At 36.9% G+C, this 25,494-nt stretch overlaps 2 protein-coding genes across 5 annotated transcripts in view; both read left to right on the top strand.

Annotated features, from left to right (window-relative positions):
* LOC142353214 (uncharacterized) overlaps nt 1-25,494 on the top strand; it is a 712,302-nt gene that overhangs the window by 143,361 nt on the left and 543,447 nt on the right. The window lies entirely within an intron of this gene.
* Nucleotides 19,745-25,494, top strand: part of LOC142353233 (uncharacterized) — a 137,995-nt gene continuing 132,245 nt past the window's right edge. For all 4 annotated transcript variants that reach the window (XM_075405465.1, XM_075405464.1, XM_075405463.1 and 1 more), the window contains exon 1: nt 19,745-19,948. In XM_075405465.1, the coding sequence (XP_075261580.1) occupies nt 19,841-19,948 (108 nt within the window). In that variant the 5' untranslated portion in view covers nt 19,745-19,840. The remainder of the gene's footprint in view (nt 19,949-25,494) is intronic.

The raw sequence follows: 25,494 nt of genomic DNA, 5'->3' as shown, positions 1-25,494 counted from the left end.
ATCCTAAATAGATAATCAACCGAGGATAAAATTTTACAAAAATGAACATGAAGTAGACTGCAAAACTTGACACAGAAATGTTCTTCGCTTTTAACCAAATGTATAAGCTTTCCGTTTTTAAATTTCAAAAAATTGTTACTTTTTTTTGTCTTTATTTTCCATCCAAATCCTCCATGTCTGATGTGAAAAAAAGAATGCGACGCAGGTTTTGGTCACCTACATTTAAGTTAGTTTTCATCGGCCGGCGGTTTATTTCACGATTGAATTTCTTCAACGTCTCTCCATATTGTTGAAAACTGCCGTCTTCTAATTTGCCCACATTTGGGTACAGCGGATTGCAGGCAGCGATTCTATCATTACGATACAGAATTTTTGTAGTAGGGTCACTATATCTAACAGAAGATAAGTTTTGAACCCCTATCAACACAGGGGTTTTCTGTAGAAAAAAAGAACCTAAGTTTTTCTTGCTTTCATGTCGGCACACTTATGAACATTTAAAAAGGATCCTGCTCTTTCAACGTGAGTTTTCTTTCTGCAAGAGCGCTACTGAAGGACTCCTAATGGTTTTTGATATTTCAATTATTGGTTGAAATTTCAGTCGTTGAGTTTCACATTGGAGCCTTTGAGTTTTCATAAAAGAGAATTCCTTCTCTTTGAGAAACTCGAAGTTAAAGGTGTCAATTAAGCTTGAAGAAAACTTTTTCATGTTTTTTTAAACAAAATTCCAGTCGTCAGTTCTGAATTTTTCTCGGAGCAAAAAACACCTGGGCATCCGGTTATTTTCACCTGTTGTCCACACAAACTAATTGTTTTTTCCTCTAAAAAATCTAATGAAGTCTTTTTTATAAAAGTGTTTGACCGTTTGCGGTAATTGTTTACCTTGATTTTCCAAAAAATAATTCAAAAAATTGTCTTCAAAACATGGGGTTTTGATGAGAACAGTTTTTGAGAAACCTAGGGGATCCTTAAATATTTTAATATTTTAGGTTCCTTTGTAGCAGCTTTCCCCAAATTCTTCTGATACAAATTTTTGCGTTAGTTACCACATTTTCACAAAAACTTTCTTCTCTAGGTGAAACACAATCTACAGGCTTCGCACACATAATGCCTTGGCGACCATTTTTTGCCATGGGTATTTGACTATGCTCCTCGACATAAGTAGTTTCGCTCGCCTGTCGTAAAATTTTATTGGTTCTGTCAAATCATCATACATGTTCCCTCGTTTAAAAGGTACATTGATTATAGTGTTCTTGAATTTTTTGTAACAAAAACGACATCGTCATACACGTAGCGTTTTTAAGTGTTTAAGTGCAGTTACTGAATATGCCACTTGATAAACGCAGAATTTTAGTTTTGTCTCAAGCTGAACCTCAACATATATCCAACTAACTTTTTCTATCTTTGTTGACACGATAACATCAGAATCATAACCGTATGAATTGATACCAGGTGATGGAGAAGAAAAATGGCTAACAATACCAAGTACAAACATAGTCATACTCCATCACGCGATTCTCCGAACAAATTCGCCTTTCATTTCGATTCCATTATTTCTTTCTAATTTCTGCTGAAATAAAAACAGCATCAGTTTCCTGACTGCTAATGTACTCCTCATCTTTTTCAGTACAGTAATTCTTTAGTTTTTGAGGTACCGATTTTATTTGGCTGCTGGACCCTGTAGCCAATTTTGGTGCCTTGGGATCACTATTAATCTTTTTCTTAGTACTTTTTGGTTACTAATTGCTACATATGACTTTTTTTAGTTTTAGGATCTCTGTTTCCCCTGCTTTTTTTTCAGTACAATCTTTAGGTTTCGAAGAAGTTGCACCTCATGCATCGGTAAATTTATTTACCTTCTCATGCCGTTTAGAGTTTTTTTGCTCTCATTCCTTAGCTCCATTCTCATACATGTCATTTGAAGCATATAGTCAATTGTTAGTACTCTCAGCCTCAGATTGATTTCTTGAAATTAGTTTACTTTCGCTGTCTCTGGATGATTCTATTTCATTTATATTTATATCATTGTCGTCCGAGCTGTTCAAAATGATGTTTGTTTCCTCCTCAACTGTTGTTTTCTCTTTGCCTGAGGTTCAGGCGTGAAAGGATTTTCTTGTATTTTAAATGTTTTCACTCGGTCATATTGGACCTTAATAGATTTTTTCTTCTTTTTATCTGCCACCTTGAAATCCAAATCGTTTATAATTTCAACTATTGTGTATGGTCTACTACAGAAAGAGGTTAATTTTTGTGTTTCTACATTTTTTTTACAGTTCGGTTGAAAACTAACACTTCTTCTCCACCTTTACAACTCGGTTTAAAACTACTGCGATCATAATAGATCTTCTGCTCCTGGCTTTTTTGTTCGACATCCATAAAATCTGGCATCAACTGATGCGTTTTTTATTGTGAAAACATAGTCTCTTGGTTTTGCATATATTGCGTTCTGTGTTGTGCCATAGATGCAGTCTATAGCTAGTGACAGTGGAAAACGCAGTACCACATCCACTGGGCTGTATTTTGTTACACTACGGATTAACGATTGATAGGCAAATCAACGCTAAGGTTAGAAAAACAGTCCACTCATGTTGGTTTTGGCCAATGTAAAGAGACATTGTTCTTTTGTCCGATTTGTTCAATCATCGCGTTCCAATGGGGATGGTAGGAAGTTTTGGATGTCCTCTGAATTCCTAGTTCAATGCAAAGACTACGAAATAATTTCAACTCCTGGTTACTGTGCAGATTGACTGAACAGCCGAATACCACTGTCCACTGTTCAACAAACGTTCTGGACACTGTTTTTGCCTCTTGATTGGGTGAAACTATGGCTTTCGTGATCACCGATAAATAACGTGTATTTGTGTCCCTGAGACCCAGGAAGTGGACTTATGATATTGAAAAAATTGCCAAATTGGATGACTATGTTTCCAATTTTGAGTGAATGTTGATATTTCCGATTAGCTCTTTTCGTTTTTAGGCCCAAGTCACATTTCGCTATCTAATTCTTTACGTCCCTATTCATGCACGGCCAGGAAAACTTTTTACAAGCCCTTTGGCACGTTTTCTCAATCCCAAAGTGACCTGCGCGACGAGAGTCATACAACAGCTCAAGCACGTTGGACGCTCTCCCTCATGCTACTAGCATTTGGGAAACATTTTTAAAGTCAGTTTGTTTTTAGTGTTTTTGCTACAAAACCCTTCTTTGAGACAATGATTTGTATTCTGAACCCAGTATTTTTTTTCTTTAACACCTCTGATGATCCAATTTTTATTGGCCGTGGTTCTGGTGTTTCTTTGTTTATTACCCAGGAGTATACGCCTATGAGTAGTATATCACCTTGCTGCAAATCTCCCAGTTTTACTCTCCGCTTTTTTCAGCACACTCTTTAGGTTTCGAAGAAGTTACACCTCCTGCCTGGGTAACTTTATTTGCCTTCTCATGCCCTTTTAGTAAGTTCAATGCATTTTTGAATAGACAGCACTGCTACACTTGGATAGATCCAATCAAAGCAGAGACGGAAGATATATATAGCCAACACAATGAGCCAATTCACAAAATTTCAGACACAGACAACTGGAAAGATGTATCCCGCTGACAATGGCAGGCAAGGCCTAACCCCATCAGACATCACAACGCTGTGGCTTGAACCACTGAACTTTCTGAGCACACTTCAAGATTGCTGGATTTCTGCTGAGGATAGTGATGCACACATATGCACTATACAAGCGAGCGACACAACGTCAGACTTTTAATTGAGGTTGAAACATTTTCAACATGGAGTAAAACATCCAACTCTGCTTGAATGGCGTTCCAGGCAATAAGACAATTCAAGGCAAAATTGAATCTGATGCCCTTCACTCTTTTTTAGATGACGATGGAATCTTTAGGGTTGGAGTAAGACTTAACAAGGCATTAATAACATACAGTGCAAACTATCCTCTCGTTCTCCATAGCAGGAGCAAAACTACAAGAGTGCTGATTGAAATGGCACACTATGATGGGTGGCCATTAGGTCTTTCACAAGCAGACGATTGAGGGCAGCCAACATGAGACCAAAAATGACTGATGTGAGTGAAATCTGATTTCCCGATGTTAAAAAGCAGTACCTTTTCTTCAATACAAGAATGGACATTTTGGAATTTTCTGCATTGAGGACAAGAGAGGGCACTCAGAAGACATTACGTCTGCTTATTCACTTGCCTGGTCACAACAGCTGTCCACCTAGATGTTTGCCATGACGTTTCAAGCGAATGACTTCTCATGGCCATCAGCAGATTTGTATCATAACTTGACAATGGCAAAAAAATTCATTGGAGCCAACCAGACAATGAAGTTAAAATTCCAGAAAAACAACCAGCCAAAAAACGACTTAATCAGACTACAATCGGCTCATTAAAACATTTTCTGGATTTTCAAGCCAATTTTGGCACCACACTTTGAAGGAGTGTGGGCGAGGCTGATACACAGCGTTAAGAGGTGTCTATTAAATCCTGGCAGTTGGAAATTAACACTCTCAATTTTCCAGACCGTTGTAACAGAGGCCGAGGCCAATTGGAACTCCACGCCATTAACACATGTAGAACACAGCATCTCAGTTGAGAAACCATTTCTCAATCAGTTCCTCACTCGCAGACCACACGTGTACGGACCTAAGACATCAATACAAACCACAATGAGAAGTCTACTAATAGTACTGGGCGGTCGGAAATAAATACTCTCAGTTTTTCTGACAGTTGTGGCAGAAGCCGAGGCAATTTTGAACTCCAGGCCTGTAACATATGTGCGCTGTAACCTGTCAGATAAGGGGCCACTTACGCCTAATCAACTTAAACTGCAGGCATCACATGTGTTTGAAACATTTTACGAACAAGAACCTGCAGTTCTCCACCAAGAAATTCAAGTTGAAGCAGCACATGATTACTACTGGAGCAGGCTGCTAAAAGAAAATGTTCCTGAGCTCATCGAGAAAACGAGGTAGCAAAAATCAAATGATGAACGGGACAAAGATGACATTGTGTGGGTTCTCAAGGACTTGGCTCCCCGAGAAATTTGACCTCTTGTGAAGATTGTTGAAGCACCCAGAGGCTCAGATTGAATAGCAAGGAGCTTCGTCATGAACTTAAGCTGTGTTTTCTCATAATTGTCAAGTGCTCCGGAGTGTCACTGAAAAAGTTTATTGAAACACACAAAGAAAAACTAACTATCAGAATGAAACCTTTTGTAAATTATTTTATTGCGTTTAAACTTTCATCTCAAATGTTGACTTTTTGTTGTCGGGATTGTAAAGGAACCAAGTTCCTGTATAATTTATAAGCCCCAAACACACATTTTCCTCACCCACATTCAGTTGCATCCTCCCAAACCTTTTTATTTCTATATTTCAATTCCCCCAACCTATTTTCCTTGATGCTCTTTATTTTTGTTGATTCAATTGAAGAAGTCAGAAGTGGTTGACATTCACTTTAGAATTTTTTAAAGAAATTTCCCGTTTTCGACTATAACCTGTGTGCCAATAGCGCGAATTGTAATGTATGCTTGATTTGCTACCAAGATTGGGCCTCTCAGAAACCCAAATATTGTTAAAACGTTGACTTGGTATGCAAGACATGGGCCAAAGAGCATAAACAAATGTAATTCACACAAAATTTTTCCCTCAACCTGCACCTCTGTCTGTTGATTGCTGCAATACGTAAAAATCCAAACATCACTGGATTAACAATTCTTATCAATCCACTATCATAATTTTTGAGCATGATGCTAATATTGGACGCGATGCTTTTACCACTCTGTCTATGAAAACAAGTACAATCTCCTGCAATATCAACAAGAAGAAAGGTATTATATACAATCTACTGTTACGGATCTCACAGAATGTTTGAAAAAATTGACAACCCCGAGAAAAACTTTCAAAACTGATAGTGATTTGATTTCTCAGGTGACGTTTATTTTCAGGTAAATTCAGAAAACCTTTTCAGAGATCCATTTAGACCAGAGCTGCAGCATCTATCGTACCGAATTTGGTGGACAATCGACAACAGAAGCAGATCAATTCAAGGTCTCATCAAATAATTTTGACCCAACAAAAAAGGCCAGCACAATCGATGTCTATAGACAACATTTATCTGTCCCAAAGTACAGAGCTGCAGAGTCAATGATAATGGGAGATTCATTTCCCAAAGAATTGATGAAAAGCAAATTGAAACAAATGTGTTAGCAAGATGCTTCGGGGGTCTTAGGATCTCAGGACTGCTTGAGTAAACTGCACATACCAGAGCTAAAAAGAGAAACAAGTTACAATTCTGATTGGAATCAATTATTGTCTATCGGCTGATTTCGACATTAAAGAATCCTTTACGGCATATGATAAACTTAATTATACAATTGCAAGAAGAAAGGTATTATATACAATCTACTGTTACGGATCTGACAGAATGTTTAAAAAAATTGACAACCCCGAGAAAAACTTTCAAAACTGATAGTGATTTGATTTCTCAGGTTGCGTTTATTTTCAGGTAATTTCAGAAAACTCTTCAGAGATCCATTTAGACCAGAGCTGCAGCATCTATCGTACCGAATTTTGTGGACAATCGACAACAGAAGCAGATCAATTCAAGGTCTCATCAAATAATTTTGACCCAACAAAAAAGGCCAGCACAATCGATGTCTATAGACAACATTTATCTGTCCCAAAGTACAGAGCTGCAGAGTCAATGATAATGGAAGATTCATTTCCCAAAAGAATTGATAAAAAGCAAATTGAAACAAATGTGTTAGCAAGATGCTTCGGGGGTCTAAGGATCTCAGGACTGCTTGAGTAAACTGCACATACCAGAGCTAAAAAGAGAATTAAGTTACAATTCTGATTGGAATCAATTATTGTCTATCGGCTGATTTCGACATTAAAGAATCATTTACGGCATATGATAAACTTAATTATACAATTGCAAGAAGAAAGGTATTATATACAATCTACTGTTACGGATCTGACAGAATGTTTAAAAAAATTGACAACCCCGAGAAAAATTTTCAAAACTGATAGTGATTTGATTTCTCAGGTGACGTTTATTTTCAGGTAATTTCAGAAAACTCTTCAGAGATCCAATTTAGACCAGAGCTGCAGCATCTATCGTACCGAATTTGGTGGACAATCGACAACACAAGCAGATCAATTCAAGGTCTCATCAAATAATTTTGACCCAACAAAAAATTCCAGCACAATCGATGTCTATAGACAACATTTATCTGTTCCAAAGTACAGAGCTGCAGAGTCAATGATAATGGAAGATTCATTTACCAAAAGAATTGATGAAAAGCAAATTGAAACAAATGTGTTAGCAAGATGCTGCGGGGGTCTTAGGATCTCAGGACTGCTTGAGTAAACTGCACATACCAGAGCTAAAAAGAGAAACAAGTTACAATTCTGATTGGAATCAATTAATGTCTATCGGCTGATTTCGACATTAAAGAATCATTTACGGCATATGATAAACTTAATTATACAAGTGCTCACTCACAAATTGACGCCAATGATAATATCAGTCTGCACTTTAGTACCATTTGGTGCCTTTAGAAAAGACAGTAACGTTCAAGGAAACCAACAAGCAACTATGCAGTTTAGTTTCAAAAGTGAAAGACCTATCCCACACAAAAAATAACCTGATTGATTTCAAAGCCGAATTTCAAAATAACCATGACTCTATTTACACAGATGGAATCTATCCCTCTAAAAACGGTGTTAAGGCTATTGTAAGGTCTCTTCCGAACAACCTGATAAAAAATTAAATGTTGAAAGCGACTGTGCTATATCAATTTGACCGAAACAGGATAAACAAATGATGTATTTCACTTTTTTTAAAATTATATATCTAATGACGTACCATTTGAATAAGGCCTTCTTTTTCTTAGCGATATGATTGTTGATCTTTTTGATTACCACAACTGCAATGCAAAAAATAATTTTGTTTTGGTGAATGTAGTGTCACGGGCTATCTGTAACACTAGTTAACTCAGGCAAAAATTATTGCAATATTCTTTTGGTATGTGGTGACGTGGTGTCAAATACAGGAATCAAATTTCCTTGTGAATCTGTTTTAGCAAAAAATACAATATCCCAAAAACATTGAAATGTTTCCTATTGGATAAAAATTGCATTGAAATGGGAAAACCAGGATTTTTGGAAAACACAATTGTTGGACTAAGTGAAACCTGGTTATTTGGAAATGATTGCTCTGAGCGTTGGAAAGTTTTAAACGATACTCAAGCAGTATTCCGAAATATTGCTTTCGAGAAGATAAAAACAAAGGCGAAGGTGTGGCCCTATTTGTTCCAAAGATATTAGCACGAAAAGGAAGACCTGATTTAATGATGTTTGACGAAAAAGTGTTTGACTGAGTTTGGGTTGAGTGTAATTTTTTTCAATTTTGGAAAATGCTTATTGACCTAACGTATAATCCCTTAAAACAAAACCAAGAAAAAGACAACTGTTTTTTAGGCGAACTGTCAGACTGAGCTTTTAGACAATGCCACTTTTTTGTCTAACAATTTTTGACGTAAAAGAACTCAAAAGACTACCACAAAATTTAGAATCACATATTGATTACATTTGACCGAAAGTATAGAAGAAAAAAAGGCAAAATACATTTGATACGCCATTCAAATTGGATCCTTCAGCATCCCTTTTTGTAACTGATATCAATTTGATAAAATGCAAAGCGGAAATTATATACTGTTTAGACAAGAAATAGTACAATGCAAATAATTTTGGTAAAAACCTGTCATTTTCCCCATGGCACTTCATTTATCAATGCCATGATGTTCTCGTAAAGTTTAATATATTGATGTCAATTATTAGCAATGCACTCGAAACTCACGACACAAGAACATGCCGAGAACTGAATGGTTTGACGGAGAATGTAAAAGAGAACTAAGAAAAAAGAAAATACACTTAGGATCTGTCAGAAAAACAAAACATCTACCAATTGGAATTTCTATAACAAAAATCGACAATCTCTATCAAACATAATAAGTCTCTAATAGAAAGAACATTCAAGGCCTTGTATTGAATCTCTGAACACTGAGAAAAAACGCTGGAATTTCATTAATCCGATTATATTTAAACAAAAACATTTCACCGCTGTAACAACGCTGCAAAATTTGAAGACTTACTAGCTAACGACTTTGAAATAGCGGTATTTCTTAATTATAATTTTTCTGACCAATATACGTTTTTAGGAACGAGAATGTACAACGATACAGCCACGAAAAAAACCTAAGCAAACATACCAAAGCTTTCTATTTTCAGCTTGTTAAAGAAAAAATAGTTTATGATGTTGTCAGGAAATGGAGTTCTTACAAGCCATTAGGTCCTTGCACGGTTCCTGCCAGGCCTATAAAAGATGGTCAAGGAATAATTGTACCACATATTACATATATTCTTAACGAATGCATTAAGCAAAAAATTTCTCCAGACTGCATTACAAAAGCTGAAATCAGCCCTATCTTCAAAAAAGATAACCCGATGAATGCAACCAATTACCGCCCAATATCAATTTCAAGTGCATTTCAAAATTTTTTTGAGCGAATTCTACATCAACAAATAACGAATCACGTACAAAAATCTGAATCCATGAATCCGCCTCAATATGGTTTTCGAAAGCTTGTTTCACCAGCTGATGCTTTTTTAATTTTTACAGAACCAGTTTGTTAAAGTATTGACACAAACAGTATTGTCCAAACTGCGTTTTTTATTTAATCAGCACATTAGGAAACCAATGATGACTTCTTCAGAAAAGCATCTAAATTTTGGTCTTAGAAAGGTCTTAAAACTTGTGACCGTAATTGAACAGAGAATTGATCAAGTTTCTATTTTCATCTCAAAAAAATATCAGGCAAGAGAAAAATGCATTCAATGCGATACTGATTTTACCAAGTGAAAATTACTCGATTAACGAATGTACTCAAAAATTAATTTTCAATGACCACAGATCATCATCTTTTCTAGACAAATCTTTTTTCTATGCTATATCAAAAAAAAGAATTTGCTAGAAAATCAACTCGGAGTGTTGCAACTAGCAGCAGTGTTTTCAAAAAAAATGTTAATAAAGCACTACAAATATCAAATTCCTGATAGCGTGAATAATTTTAAGTGTCTTTCGTGGCGTGAGATTTGACTAGTTTAATCGTTAAAAGCCAAACTGGATTTTTGCGACTAATTTTGCCACTACTAACTCTCTGCGCTCGCAATTTGAAAAAACGTGCAATTGATGCTGTTCTCCTAAAAGACGCACAGAACGCCTTCAACTGCCTCAACCGTAACTTGGCAGTAGAGAATATCAAATGAATATGCACTGTCTTGTGTTTTGTTGCTTAAAACTCATTTTCAGCCTCGTCGGATGTATTTGTCGCACGCAAAACACTGCAGTCTCTAGAGGGGACCCCATTGCTATAGCTATGTAAGGAGTAGCCACCCTCCCCTTGCTCAAATTTGTCCAGAAAAAACACGTGTCGCAAAAATGGTACGCAGACTACGTCAGCGCAGTAGGACGTTTGGAAGACTTACTCTTGCTCTTCAATCAACTCACTGAACATTGTAGCTATTTTAGTAGCCGCAATACTCTACGTTTTTGGCTAACTGCCGTGGACTTTTTTAAAATGCAATGTAGTTAAAAATTAAGTTTTTAAGTAAATCAATGTGAAGAAATGTTGGTTTAATTAAGTTAGGATTTAATAGAGTGGTTAGCTCTGACGGTAGGGTTGATGTTCAATGAATGAATTTAATCCTCGCTTTGGTTGGTAACCAATATGAGTTCTATAATCGTGCTAAATTCACCAAGTCAACAAAGATACGTTTGTTTCGTTGAGTTGGCCCGAGATTTGTCTAATCAAAGGTCTATTTTCGTTTTTGACAGCTATCAACCTTGTGTCAGCCATAAATCAGGTAATAAATCAAGTTTTAAACCAAATCCTGAACCTTGAAAACCAGAGTTTTTAGTACATCTTTATTATATACGTGTGACACTCACACGTGAACGCACTGAAGTGTCAATTAAATATAAATGAGGCGTCAAAAATTAAAACTCTGAGGTTGTTTGAGGGGACGGCAATTGAAATTGTTGATGGATGTTCGGTACTGGGATCTGTAATTGGCAATTAGAAAGCCTATGAGAACTTTAATGGAACCACAGCTGGAAGGTATAGCAATTTGTTAAACAAAATGGGGCAGGTAGCGAAAAAATCCACTAAAAACTTTACGCATGCCTCACAAGAGGCGAGCAACAAAAACAAAATTTTGTGTCCGGGACAACGCACAACTAACGGAAAATCTCCAAAGACCAAGAATCCAACTTTCAAACGCACGTCTTAATGTCGTTCTTTGACTCTCCGGTGTCTCAATCCGCACGGCGATTATATTTCTTACCAACTCGGGACGACGGACTTAATATAAAGGAGCCAATAGATTACGAAACGGAGTACGCTGCTTCGTTGACCGCATGCGCTCCTCTTGAAGATGACGATCGAGCAAATGCTCGTCTCGCCCAAGAGCGCATAACGCACGATCAACGAACAGCACACTTGAAAATTATTCGATCGCATAAGAAGGATCTTATTGGAAATCCTTCAGAACGAGCAACGCCACGTAATAGAAACGGCTTCGGAAAAAGGAGCCTCGAACTGGCTCAGCTCTACTGCTTAAACGTTACGGTTTTACACTGACGAAGTCCGATTATATAGACGGGCTTTGCATTAGAAAGAACATTAATAATAAATCAAGTTGTAAACCAAATCTTTAACCTTGAAATCCAAAATTTTTAGTACAGCTTTTTAATATACGTGTGACACTAACACGTGGATGCCCCGAAGAAGTGTCAATTAATAGTAATTTTTCAGTCCGCATTTAAGTATTATCTAAAATTGGTGTAAATATTACAGATTCTGCATCTTCATAGGAGCCTCCATGTACATTCGTTGTGTTCCCTATAAAATTTATGAGGAATTTTTGGTTGAGGTTGCATTGCTTGTTTTTGTTGTCGATTTTTTGTTGTCTGCTTTTTGATACCCGGAATTCTTGCCTACTAAATTACCGAGTGGCCTCGTATAATTGTTGTGCTAAACTTAGCCTAATTATTGTGATAAAATTATTAAATATTTTCATGTTGGATATGTTGATGTTGGCTCTCTGGTGACTGGATTCTGACCCTGGCACACCACTTTTGGCTCACTGCTCCCACTTGGTACTCAGATCCTTGCCCATGCCATCAACTCGGGACAGACACAATTTTGCCACAAGAAGGAACAACTCAGGTTGATCCCCTTGCTAAGGCAATGTACGGTACATCCACTTATAGAAGATGCCCTTGGCGCAATAGTTTATATCATTAGAGTTTGAGCTCACTTTGTTTCAAACAATTTTTCTTTTATTTTAATCTACTTTATAATTTAACTTCTAACTTTGCATTTTAAACAAGTACCTTGCTCAATAGCTATATTTTTTTTATACATACGCGTGACACTCACACAGCCCTTCTTTACAAGAATAGAGTGCACTGCTCATTCAAAATCAAACATTTTTTCCCAGATCTTGTTATATGATCGTCTTACGATACCAAAAGTTTATAGTTTCTTATGGAAAGTTTAGTCATCAGTTTTCGTAGTTCATATTTTTTTGCCTAGTCAAAACCAAATGTGTTGTACGCTTCCGGCCCCGCATCATTTTTCAGAATTTGATATGCCCGGTTGATGGCCTTGAAGAACTTTTTGTCTCCACCAGCATCAGGGGCCGTCAACAGGCTCCTTTTGTGGTAGTGTTTCTTGATTTGATCTCTGAAGAAGAACTTTTTACCAACAAAATCTCATAGAGCGTAGCAGGCCGGTTCATAATGTTTTTGTTTCGAAACTCGAATAAAATATTGTCCATGGTCTTTGTTTAGGCCTTTGCGTTTCTAAGAGAAATCTTTTTTTTGGTCAATGACAGATTCTTGTTTTCGGCATTCCTTGGCCAAATACTGGTTGTAGTGTTCCAGCTTCTCAAGCTCCGGCCGCAATTGGTAATTCAGTTTCTCCATTTTCTCAATGGATTTGCCCTTTTTTAGCAGCATTGACATTGAAATTGGCCAAATTTGCTGCAAAAACTCGATGGATTGCTCTTGTTCAGCATTTCTGTCTGCTGCTGCCATTAATTATCTCGTAACGCCTCACAATTGTTGCTCCATTTGCCCAATACCTATTTTGTTGCCTCCTTGGTCTTGTTGCAATGGTTTTCCAGTTCTTTTCCAAGCTCCACGGTGTCTTTTTGAATTGGAGAGCTAGTATTCTTCAACTTATCTAACTGCGAGCACTGGTTTTGCAATTCCATTTCAGTCTGCAGAGCACGCAACCAAATATTGGCGTGTGCCAGAATTTCTAGTGTAGACAGTCTCCATGTCCGCGACTGACAAGATTCCACTCGGTACACTCCCGGAATAATCTCGGAAATAACTTTTCACAATTATGGCATGTAGCAGATATTTACCAATCTGTGGTTCTTTACTTTATTTTTTTAGTCTAAAACTCGAGACGTTCCCTTTTTCTGGTCTTGAATTCAAGACACTTTTTTTGTTTTTATTGGTCTCAAACTCGAGGCTTTTCTTTTTTTTATATTTGGTCGTGAAATCAAGGCAAACTTTTTTGGTCTTGGACTCGATACGTTTCCTTTCTTTTTGTTTGGTTTTGAACTGAAGACAACTTTTTTTGTTTAGTACCCAGGAGTATACTTCTTTGAGTAGCTTTTCGTTTTGCTGCAATTCTCGAAGTTTTAATCTCTGCAGTTTGTCTAACTACCAACCTCGACCACCATAATCGGTATTGTCTTGCTATGCGTCCATCAAAATAGCGTCAACAAAAGCTGTTTTTTCATCACCCTCTGTGTTTATGCGCGACAGAGTGTCAGCTTGTGGGAATTTTTTGCCTGCTCTGTGTTTGATGTCAAAATTAATTTTTCCAAGTTTCACTATCAATCTTGCAAACATATGGTCTGGTGCTTTAAATATATAGATCCAGACAAGAACCCCGTGGTCCGTTATAACGGAAAAAGGCTGACAAAGTAAATAATTTTTAAAATGTTGCGTAAAATGATAGATTGAAAATAATTCTCGCTTAGTTGCTGAATAATTTTGCTGATTTTTACTAAGAGTTTTCCTAGCATATGCCATAACTCTATCCTGCGTTCCTTGTTTTTGGGTAAAAATTGCTTCGATTTCTGTCAACAAAGCATCCGTCGTTAATGTATACGGAGACCTATTATTTGGATATCCTAAAACTGGAGCTTCCAAAAGCTTCTTCATTAACTTGGTTACCGCACTTTTACACTCTTTACTCCATTCAAAATTATTTGACTTATTCAGTAAACGGTAAAGAGATTCTGCTGCTTTTCCAAAACCCGGAATAAATTTTCGATAATAGCCCACAAGTCCTAGAAAGGACCTGACAACTTTCAGGGATAATGGTTCTTTCATTCTTTCTACTGCTCTTACTTTCTCTGGGTTGACTTGGACTCCACTCTCGGATAAAATATGCCCCATGAAGCCGACACGGTTTTGGAAAAAGTTGCATTTTGATCCCTTAATCTTTAATCAATTCTCCGCTAAATAATGTAAACCCCGCTCTACTTGTTTCAGATGTTTGTCGAAGTTTCTTCCAAAAACGATAACGTCGTCTAGATACAATAGGGCCGTTTCGTAAGAGAGGCCAGCAAAAATTAACTCCATTAGTTCCTGAAAATCTCCCGTTGCGGATGATAGTCCCATAAGAAGTCTTTTCCACTTATACAGGCTCAGAGGCATAATGAAGGCTATTAAATTTTGACTCTCTTCCTCGAGCGCCATCTGAATGTATCCCGACTAGAGATATATGTTGGAGAAATATATGTTTCTCTCCAGTGAATCAATAACCTCAATAATTCGTGGTAAAGAGCAAAAGATTTCTCTATTTTTTTAGGCCACAATAGTCTACAACCAAGCGATAGATTCCATCCTTTTTTGGTACAAGTAAAGATGGTGCTGCCCAAAATGAATGTTCTGGTTCGACGAAGTCGTCTTGTTCCAAGTTCTCTACCCAAAGTTGTTGATTGTTGTTCTTTTCTCGAAGCTCATGCTGCCATATGTTCGTCTGAATGGCACGGCATCTTTTTTAATTTTAGTTTATGATAAATTCGGTCAAAAAATCCCATATCATATGAATTTTGCGAAAGAATTATTTCATATTTTGTGCAAAGTGACCTCATTTTTGTCATTTTTTCACAAGACAAAATCAATGAACTTGCGTTCACAAGCTTCTCAAAATTAAATTATTCTCTACATTTTGTATTGTTGTCAGGGTTAATTTGTGGTATTCTCGAAAATTTTCAATGTTTTCCGCACATTCGATTCTCGCATTTTTGTAAACTTTCTTTTGTTGTAATGTAGGGTTCAAAACCCGAACTCATACAACATCATCAACCATGTCACTCAGCGATCTTGCTGTTAATATATGTGATTTGTGACTCTTTCACGGGCTCGACTATTATTTCTGTTTGTTCTGTTTTGTAACCTTTTTCATCGAAATATTTTTATTTAATGAAAACTTCGCGGCAACGAGGTAAATTGTGATCCTCTGCAGCAACTAAAAACGGATTTTTAATACCTTGTTCTGAAGGGGACAATTGTAATGTTCTCCCAATTTTGCCGCAAAAGAGTTTGTTTTTTCTGGGGTTTAAAATAAAGTCAAAATTATATAAGAATTCCTTGCCCAAAAAACAAGACATTATCTCAAATATAGTCACTAGAAACTCAACTGTTATCTCAGATGTAAACTGTTGAAGTTGAACTTGAAAAGCTCTTGACCCTTATTCAGGCATTTTTCCTCTGTTGTCGGCAATTATTTTTTTATTGCACACTCTGATCTGGCTCGGTTATCCCAGTTGCTGGTAGAGTGTGTCTTAATAAATTAACACTAATTCCTGTACCAGTTGAGGCCCTTATCAATATGTCTCGTATCCATTTTCTGGCTAACCAGGCCTACACTGGGCTGTTTCCGCCACGCAAAGTCTATACGTAGCTAGCTGAAACTGACGCCCTGCCATCTTCAGCTAGTTCTCATTTAAATACGAGCAATTTTGTTTGAAATGATATGGGCTCCCACATTCAAAACAATTCTTGCGATCCTTAATTGCGTAATTTCTCTGACCGACACGGCGAGATATTTCTCTATCAAAATTCACCGCTGTATTTGATTGCTCAGCACAAATCTTGTGCGACCGACCTCGGCTTCTATTCTCTCCTCCTGATGTTAAAATTTGCAATCTACTGTCGTACTTGGTTCGTCTATTATCATTTCTGCTTCCGTCATAGCTATTATTGTTTTATTTCCATCTCCGGTTTCTCTTGAACTTCGCTCACTTCCGCGCAGAAACTCTTTTGGCCTCGGTCCTTGCGATGAAAACTTTTGATTATCTTGCCTGTTAGATTGGTTAGTGTGCAAGTTTTGCGCTAAATCACTAATTGGATTAACTAATTGACTGTTTTCATTCGGCTGGATGGCGGAAACATGCGGCTCATTAGCGTCCTCCTCAGTTCTCGTGACGGATTCAATATGTAATAATCGTTCTAAAGCTTTTTCTAAAGTCAATCCGCGTCACCCGAGTTCTTTCTCAAGTCGAGTCGCATCTGATTATTGCCTATGCCTTGAAAGAATCCCCTCAATATGAGATGTTCTCTTATCTCAGTAGACTTTTGGGTCTACGTTTTCAAGGCTAAAAAAGTTGCAAATCACCTGGAAAATCTGTTAATTTTTCCCCCGGCTGCTGGATTCTCCAAGCTAGCCTCCCCTGGAAAACTACAGGTTTTTCATTATAAAGTTGTCTGAAAACTTTTACGGTTTCATCATAGCTCTTCTTAATAGCCTCAGAAAGTAAACGGTAGATATCAATAGCCGCTTTTTAAAGCCTTAACGGAAAATATTGCGGCCGCTCATCAATTTCGGTTTCGACGCCATTTACAGTTTTTTTCTATTTAATATTATTTTTGCCACTTCTGAAGTTGTGACAAGAATTCAAAGTGTGTAACATATATTTCAAAATCATTTGAACCCGTAAAAAGCTCGAGTAACAGTATTTTTGAACTATGCCGCGCCATCTGTGTTTTATAAAAAAAATTGTTTTTGTTCGAATTACTACAATAATTATGTTCCAAACACGAAATATTTTTTGACACTTTGACTCAGCTGCCCTTAAATCTTGTTGACACTGTATTTTTTTCCTGAAAAAAATTCTAAAAACTCGATTTTCAATGGTATCTTTTAAATTAAAATATGTCGAATTTAAATACGCTTGATTTTGAACGCTATTTTTTTAATCGAAAAAACATGTACGACCCGATTTACACTTTTCGGAATGTTAGAAGAACTCACTTGATAATTCGAATAAGGCAGTGTTTCTTGTCTGTTCCCGACAACATTTCAGGTTTCGTTTTTTCGGGTTTTGTTGTTAAGACGTCAGATTCGTGTGGCAAGCTGATTTTCAGACAAAAAAATACATTTCTTTAGATATCATTACAACGCATAATATTGCTTTTAATCTCTGTCGCCAATATAATAGCCGCCTTTGCGCAATAATCTATGTTTTTGTCTTGTTGAGCGTGAAAATTGTTCAAAATGCGATGTTAGAAGGTAATTGATTAAGTAGATCAATGTCAAAGAAGAATGGTTCAAATAAATTAGGTTTTATTAGAGTTATTAGGTTAGCTCTGATGCTAGATTTGGTGTCCAAAATTGTATTTAATCCTCGCTTTGGTCAGTACCCAAAATCGGTTCTATCATCGTGGTGAATTAACCAAGTCAACAAAGATATGTCATTTTCCGACCTGTGATTAGACGAAGCCCGAGCTTTGTCTAATCACAGGTCTATTTGCTTTTCTGATACCTATCAACCTTGTGTAAGCCATAAGTCAGATAATTAATCAAGTTTTAAATCAAATTTTTAACCTTGAAAACCAGAGTTTTTAGTACATCTTTATTATATACGTGTGACACTCACACGTGAACGCACTGAAGTGTCAATTAATAGTAAAAGTGGCGTCAAAAATCAAGACTCTGAAGTTGTTTGAGGAGACGGCAATTGAAATTGTTGACGGCTGCCCCGTACTAGGATTTTTAATTGGCAAGGAGAAAGCCTATTCGAACTTTAATGTAACCATAGCTGGAAAGTATTCCCTTTTGTTAAAAAAAATCGGGGCAGGTAGCGAAAACATCCACACAGAACGCTTACGCATGCCTCACAAGAAGCTTGCAACAAAAATTAAATTTTGTGTCCCGGACAACGCCCAACTAGGGGAATATCTTCAGAGACCCAGAAGTCAATTTCCAAACGCACGTCCTACTGTCGTTCTTTGACTCTCCGGTGTCTCAATCCGCACGGCGATTGTGTTTGCTAGCGACCCGAGAGGGCAGACTCAACATAAGGGAGCAATAGATTACGAAACGGAGTACGCTGCTTCGTTGACTGCATGCGGTCCTCTTGAATATGACAATCGAGCAAATGCTCGTCTCGCCCAAGAACGCATAACAAACGATCAACGAGAACCGCACACCTCAATATTATTCGATTGCGTAAGAAGGATATTAATGGAAAACCTTCAGACAGAGCAACGCCACGTAATAGAAATGACGTCGGCAAAAGAAGCTTCGAATTGACTCAGCTCTACTGCTTAAACGTTACTGTTTTACACTGACGAATTCCGAATTTATAGACGGGCGTTGCATTAGATATAACAATGAGGTCAAAAATACGCCCATTAATTGTCCATGTGGTGAAAAGTTTACCCTAGCACATGCTCTCCACTGTTCGGAGGGGGGTACACACACATGAGAGACAACGAGATCCGAGACACCTTTGCTAATATCATGCAAGGTGTCGAGGTTGAGCCGAATCCTCAGTTGCTTCAAGGCGAGTACTTTATACCCAAAACTACTAACACTGATGAAAACGCGCGCGACTAGACATTAAAGCGAATGGCCTATGGGGACCGTTATTTCTTTGACGTGAAGACCTTTAACGCACTTGCGAACTCGCGCCCGAAAATCTCAGTAGAAGCGTACAAGTATCATGAGTCCTTGAAGTGCCTGAAGTTTAAGAGTAACTTCCTTCCGCTCGTGTTTTCCTGTGTGGGGAGAGCAGAACCATCCACAACGCGCACTATTAAACAACTAGCTTGCAAAATTGTTGAAAAGAAAGTCGAATCATACTCCGACGCAATAAGGTACGTACGCACGAAAATAAGTTGTGCTCTTCTGCGCAGCGCTATCATATGCCTCAGAGGGTGCCGTGGTTCCAAACGGCCGAGTGACATTGATATTTCTTGCAGTGCCATAGTGTGGGAGGGGAGACTAGATTCATAACAAACTAGCTTATATAGAAATTGAATTCGTTTGACGCAGCTCTAAAAGAGTTTTAGTGCCTTGTCTTTAAAATTATATACGATGCAGTGATGTTTATGTTTATTTTTCTCATGGCGCAGCTCTAAAAGAGCTATAGTGCCTTGTCTTTAAAATTATATACGATGAAGTGATGTCTCATAGTGGGGGATCACTACTCATCCATTGGATTGTCCTACGCCGCTTAAGAGTTTAACGTAATTTTTGTTGTGATTTATACTTTAATTGTACACTTTAGCATTGATAGCGTCTCGCTTCAACAATTACAGTGCTAAACAATAAAGTGTCTTCTACATTTTCAGTCTACGATTTTACTGTCTTTTCAGACCGGGAATAGTACGCTGTTTACATAGAAATATTATGAAGTTGCCTTAGTTTTTCGATTTGTGACGTCAGCTTAAAATGATGTCAGCTGAAGAGCAATTGTTTGAGCAATTGAGGCGTGCTAGAGAGCAGAATGAGTTGGAAGACTATCGGGCGGATGACATTATTTCTTCTGTCAAGCAACAGGTAAAATTAAAACCGCCATTCATACCGTTGCCTTTCAAACGGCATTGGGGAGAGGCAGCAGCATGCTATGCGAAACAGAATGAAATATAGAATTGCGCAATAAAATTGGAGCCAAAACCCTGAAATACATAGCAAGAGCACTTAAATTCATTTTGAATGGCAAACATAAACCAGTATTTCAAATTGAAATTGCAGAAATGTATAATAATATAAAGAGAATTATGAAGATCATTTCGCGCGGGAGTAAATTGTTTTCTGGATTCTGCTTAATGAATCAAATTTATTTGCTAACATCAACATTTCTTAATTTTGTAGACAAGGGGTTTCCCTTCATTCATTTGTAATTGAAAAATATTTTCTCAAACATTTGAAGATCTGTGTTCTTGAAAAATTGTTAGTTCATTCGTTAATTTATAGGTAATTACACGAGAAAATTTAGTGGACTTCGTTGAAATTCTTCGAAAAGTTCAACGAAGCCAATCTATGTACCTGGAGGATACTCTGCCAATGCACGAACTGTAACCAACATTCCAAACTTACTCACTAATGACATAAAGGGTGAAAACCCATGGTACATCCCTAAAGACTTCGCTACTACTACTACTACTACTACTACTACTGAAAATCAACTTTGAAAATTTAAATTTCAAAGCAGAAAAATTTATTCTCTTCTAAATGTTAAAAGTTAGCAAAAATTCTTCATCAGAACTAATCATTTGATTATTTCCAAGATCTTTGAGACGTAAATAAACCGGTTTCATGAAATGAACGTCAAATCAACCACATTCTTCAATGAAAACAGAAGAAATTTTTGATCTTTTTATTTGTACTCTCTGTATTGTCAGAGCAGATAGTTCGAACTAATCTACTCTAGTTTGTTGAAATACGGATGAGTTTGAGAGTTAGTTTATGGATTGGCAGGTTGAAAGATTTTGTGTTTTGAAATTGCTCTTCGAACAACAGGCGTTTCTGTAAATGGAAAAACAAAATTGGCTTTTGATTGTGAAACTCATTGTTTGAAAAAAATTTTTTTGAAAGAAGAAATTTTCTTTTCTTTTCAGCTCACATAAAAATTATTAAATTTTCCTTTTTCTTAAAAAAAATCAACTTAACAGAGTGAAAGAGCTAAAACAAAATTTAGCCATAAACTGTGTTCCTCTACTAAATAAGAGCTCTTGAAGAACAGCTTTTGTTGTTCCTTTACAGGACGCACACAACTAGAGGCAGAATGCAAAAATTGTCAAATAATAAAAAGAAACTCTTGTTTGAAAAATTTACTAAAATTTGCGTTTCAAAATATTTTCAAAGCCAAAATTGTGTTTATTATATTTTAGTTGACAACACGTCTGGAAGATTTTTAAAGAAAATTAGAAGAGGTCTATGTTGATGAAACATCTGAATTGACCAAGTATTTCGGAAAACATCAAGATGTTCAGTTCAAATTTTACGATAACCGATACAATTGCCTCAAGAGTTCCACTCTTAGTTGTCCAGAAAAAGCAACCAGGACATAAGTAAACGCTGACTAACATTGAGTTCAAAAAATTTTTGTGAGAATTATTTTTGTTTGTTCATTTGTGAACGTTTGTTAATTTATGAATGGGTGTGCATATTTTTATGGTATGCGGTATGTGAGTAAAAGAGAGAAAGGAAGAGATTTAGTCTGAGAAAAATAGTTATTTTGAGTGTAAGACACAAATAGAGGCAGAATGCAAAAAATGTCAGAAAGCATCAAAAGCTGGAAAAATCATTTGCTACAAATTGCTCTGATATTAGCTGCAAGCTTCTGTGGGTGTGACTATGGGTGTGCGTCTTTGTAATGTGTGTGTGTGTGTGTGTGTGTGTACGAGCGAGAGAGAGAGTCAGAGAGTTAGTGTAAGAGAGATAGTTCCTTCAAATGTCCCCCACAGTGAAGGCCGGGTGCAAAAACTGGCATAAAACAAGATAAATTGGAAAAATGAGTTCATATTTGCTACAAGTTGCGGCTCTAAATGTGTCCAATAACAAGATTGAGTTTTCAAATCTTGTTGATAACATGTCTACGGGATTTTGAAAACTGTCGCAATTATGCTCATAAAACATCAAAAATGACAAATTACGGAATACTTCATAATGTTTTTTTTGGATATTGGTGTCAATTTTACGATTAGCGATGGAACTGCCTCAGGAAGTCCACACCATATTTTCAATACAAAAAATAAACACAAATGATAGGTGAGGAAACTTGAGTAAAGATCAGATGCCGGAACGAAAATTTTGTTTTCGGTGTCGTTGTTTGTATGTGCGCGCGTTTGTATGGGTGTATATGAGTGTCTTAGTGTTTGTAAAGTGCGTGTTTTTTGTGTGTGAAAGAGAGAGACAGACAGAGAGAGAGAGAGAGAAAATTACTTTGAGATAGTTAGTTTCTTTAAATGTTGGACACAAACAGAGGCAGAAAATAAAAAAATATGCCAAAATTAGATAAATTATTTGCTACAAATTGCTCAAAAAAAGTCCAAAACCAAAACTAAGTGTTTTAAAATCTCGTTGATGACATATGCGAGATTTTAAAAACTTAACTGTCCTATTATGTTCTTGAAACATTGAATTTGAAAACATTCTCTACGAACTTCAACAAGTTGCATTTCAAAATTTAGTATCGAAAACCTTGAGTATTGACCAATTTATAAAAAAATGTTTTTTTTTTGGTATTTGGCTTTGTATTTATTTTTTTGTATTTGTTTGTGTAATATATGGCGTGTGTCTGTTTGTTTTGGTTTTTCTGTGTCTGTGTTTCAAATTGTACTAAAGTTATTTTTCTAGAACTGCCTTGTTGGCTATTTACATGGTTAATTTTTAAATTTCCCAGCACTTTTTGTCAAATAGTTTCTCACTTTATAAAGTAAATCGCAATTTACATAACATAAAGCAAATTTGTTATAAGGAGGAAACTGTAACGTTGGAGGTGCAATTCCACTCATATACGTGGCTGGGGACAATAATGGAAAAGAAAGCCGATTTTTTTCTCAATTCTTTGTTCAATACTTTATACTTGTTCTGAAGGTCTTAGCTTAACACCCTATTACTACTGCATCTCTAGTTATTAAAGTGTTTATACATAAGTAATTGAATATCAGGTTCCCCTAGTTGGAATTAGACAATTCAATAACATTAATTGGAATTTAGCAAATTCATAATTGAATATAGCCTTTTTACTCTTATCGTCATTTTTAACTTGCTTTCACTTTCAGCTTTTCAACTTAGTCAAAAATCAAGTCGTGAATTGCTGTTTCATGACAAATGTCAGATTGTCCAAGGAAAGTGTGAGTAGTAACATTTACACCATGGAAGATCGGGGGGGGGGGGGGGGTTGTCATCCCATGTAAGAGATAGGGTTGTCCTGAGGACAACCCTACCTTTTGCATTGGGAAGGACAACCCAACCCTTTACATGCGCTATGACAACCCAACCTTTTGCATGGGATAGGACAACCCAACCTTTTACATGCAGGGACCGCCGAATTATTATCCAAACCTATTCCCCCTCCATTTCCCGCTTTTGAAGGAATTATTCAGTTTATGCCGAATTATTACCCAAACATTTCCCCCCCTCCTTTGAGGGAATTATTTATTCTTATCAAAGAGTGAAATATTTAGACTTATCAGAAAGACTGGATATAAACTGTGATTTTACTGTAGAACCAAACCACGCAATTTGTTCAAATCTAGCAATTGAAATTTAGCTAAACAACACAAACTTGGGTTGAGAAATTGAACCAAAACTGAACACAAAATCTGTACAATCGAAAGGTTACAAATCACGATAAAAAGCGTTATTTCTGAAACCAGTGTTAAGCACGGGTAGGTTAGAGTTTTGAAATGGGTTTTGAACGAAAATTGAGCCATTTTTAACAAAAAATTACATCAAAATTAGCACGAAACGAAGGAAAAAATGCAAATATTTAAATGTTTTGAATTATCATAGGGAAAATTTATACAAATGGGGATAAAATAGAGTAGGTTAAACAGTTTTAATTGGAATATAAGACATAAAACACAATCTTAACAGTTACAGACGTAAAAATAAGGCTGAAAATTGCTGTTTTTTATGTGCGTCGCCCCCTTTTACGCGGTGGTATTGCTTCTTCCTACTCCGAATCGGTTATTTCTCTTCCGTCCTCAGATTCAACAGCTTCATAATCTATGAATGGACAATTGAGTGGAGATTCTTCGTCAATTACTGCCTCGAAATCGACATTATCCTCACTATCCAAGTCTGATTCGTTTATTATTCTGTTGAATCCGGGATCAGGTTGCTCCCAACTTTCAAGGGCAGGATCGGGTGGTTGACAACTTTCAGTGGAGGCAGGGAGCGTGCTGTCCGACTCATTATCCGTTTCCCATTCTTCCCCAAAGAGATCCTCAATTTCATCTTGCGTCGGTGCATCCCACTCTGGATCACTTTCAAGATCAGTGGCTTCAATTGCGTCGGCATGACCGTATGGCAAAGTTTTAATACCGCCCTGAAGAATGAAACGTTTGTCATCGAAGGGACTCAGGGACAGTTTATTAATTGAAACAGTCTGTAGCACGTGACGGTCTGACACAATTCTGTTGTTCGGTGTTCGTAGTGTGGATGAGAGGAACAGAGCGTCTTTGTATTTCTGGTGCGTTAATTGTTCCCTGGCAGCTCTGGTAACACCTTTTGCAGAGATTTTTCGGGAATCTAAATACAAAAAAAGTTGCGAGAAGTTTCATCAATTTGTCCTCAGAAAGTTTTTCAAAGAAATGCTTGCTTGCTTCTCTTAAAGTTTAGTGTGATGTATGTGTGATAATGACTAACCATATTAACACCAAAGTTATAAATGAACATAAATCTGTTTTACCTGTTGAAGTTATGGAATATAACTTCGGCTTTAGCGAAACAAACTCGTCGATGAGTTTTCCGGCGAATTCATCTTTGTATTTGAGAACGACGAGTTTGTTGTTGTTGTTGAAAAGTTGATGCTCCTTAGGATAATTTGAAAAATCAAACTCTGACAAAATAGTGGGTTTTGCTGCTTATTCCTGGTAGAAATCGTCAGATCGAATTTTATATAAAAGACTGTCTGTGTCAGAATATAGCAGGCGACAATCAAAATGCGGCTTCATTATATGATAGTGAAACCTATACATTTGAAATTTAGCCAATTCTAGAATTGTCGCGCCAACAATTGTTGGTTTATCCCAATAGATTCTCTTTGGGTCGTGCGTGATAGCAGCTAAATTTTCGCCGAAAATTTTGAATGTCTTGAAGGTAAAGCGTGAGACATTCTGGAGCACTTGATCTGCATTCTGCGCTAAGGTAAGTTTCATTCTCCTTCTTTTTGACTCACAGGTTTTACCATAAGCGCTATTGTTCATAAGTTTGAACAAATTTTCTTCGAATTTGTTCCGCGCGGTCTGTCTTTTTTCCGTGTTTAATCTGATATAGGGCTCCATCCAGTTTTCTTGCGAGAATTGGAGCACGCGATGTACTCTGTCAACAACCAGACCAAGTTGTACATAAAGTTGAAGATTCCGGTAATG

This window comes from Convolutriloba macropyga, chromosome 14 (assembly GCF_964194025.1).
Source record: "Convolutriloba macropyga chromosome 14, txConMacr16.3, whole genome shotgun sequence".
In the NCBI taxonomy this organism is placed as follows: domain Eukaryota; kingdom Metazoa; phylum Xenacoelomorpha; order Acoela; family Convolutidae; genus Convolutriloba; species Convolutriloba macropyga.
The sequence above is the reverse complement of the archived record's forward strand: the minus strand, read 5'-3'. Positions and strand labels throughout refer to the sequence as shown.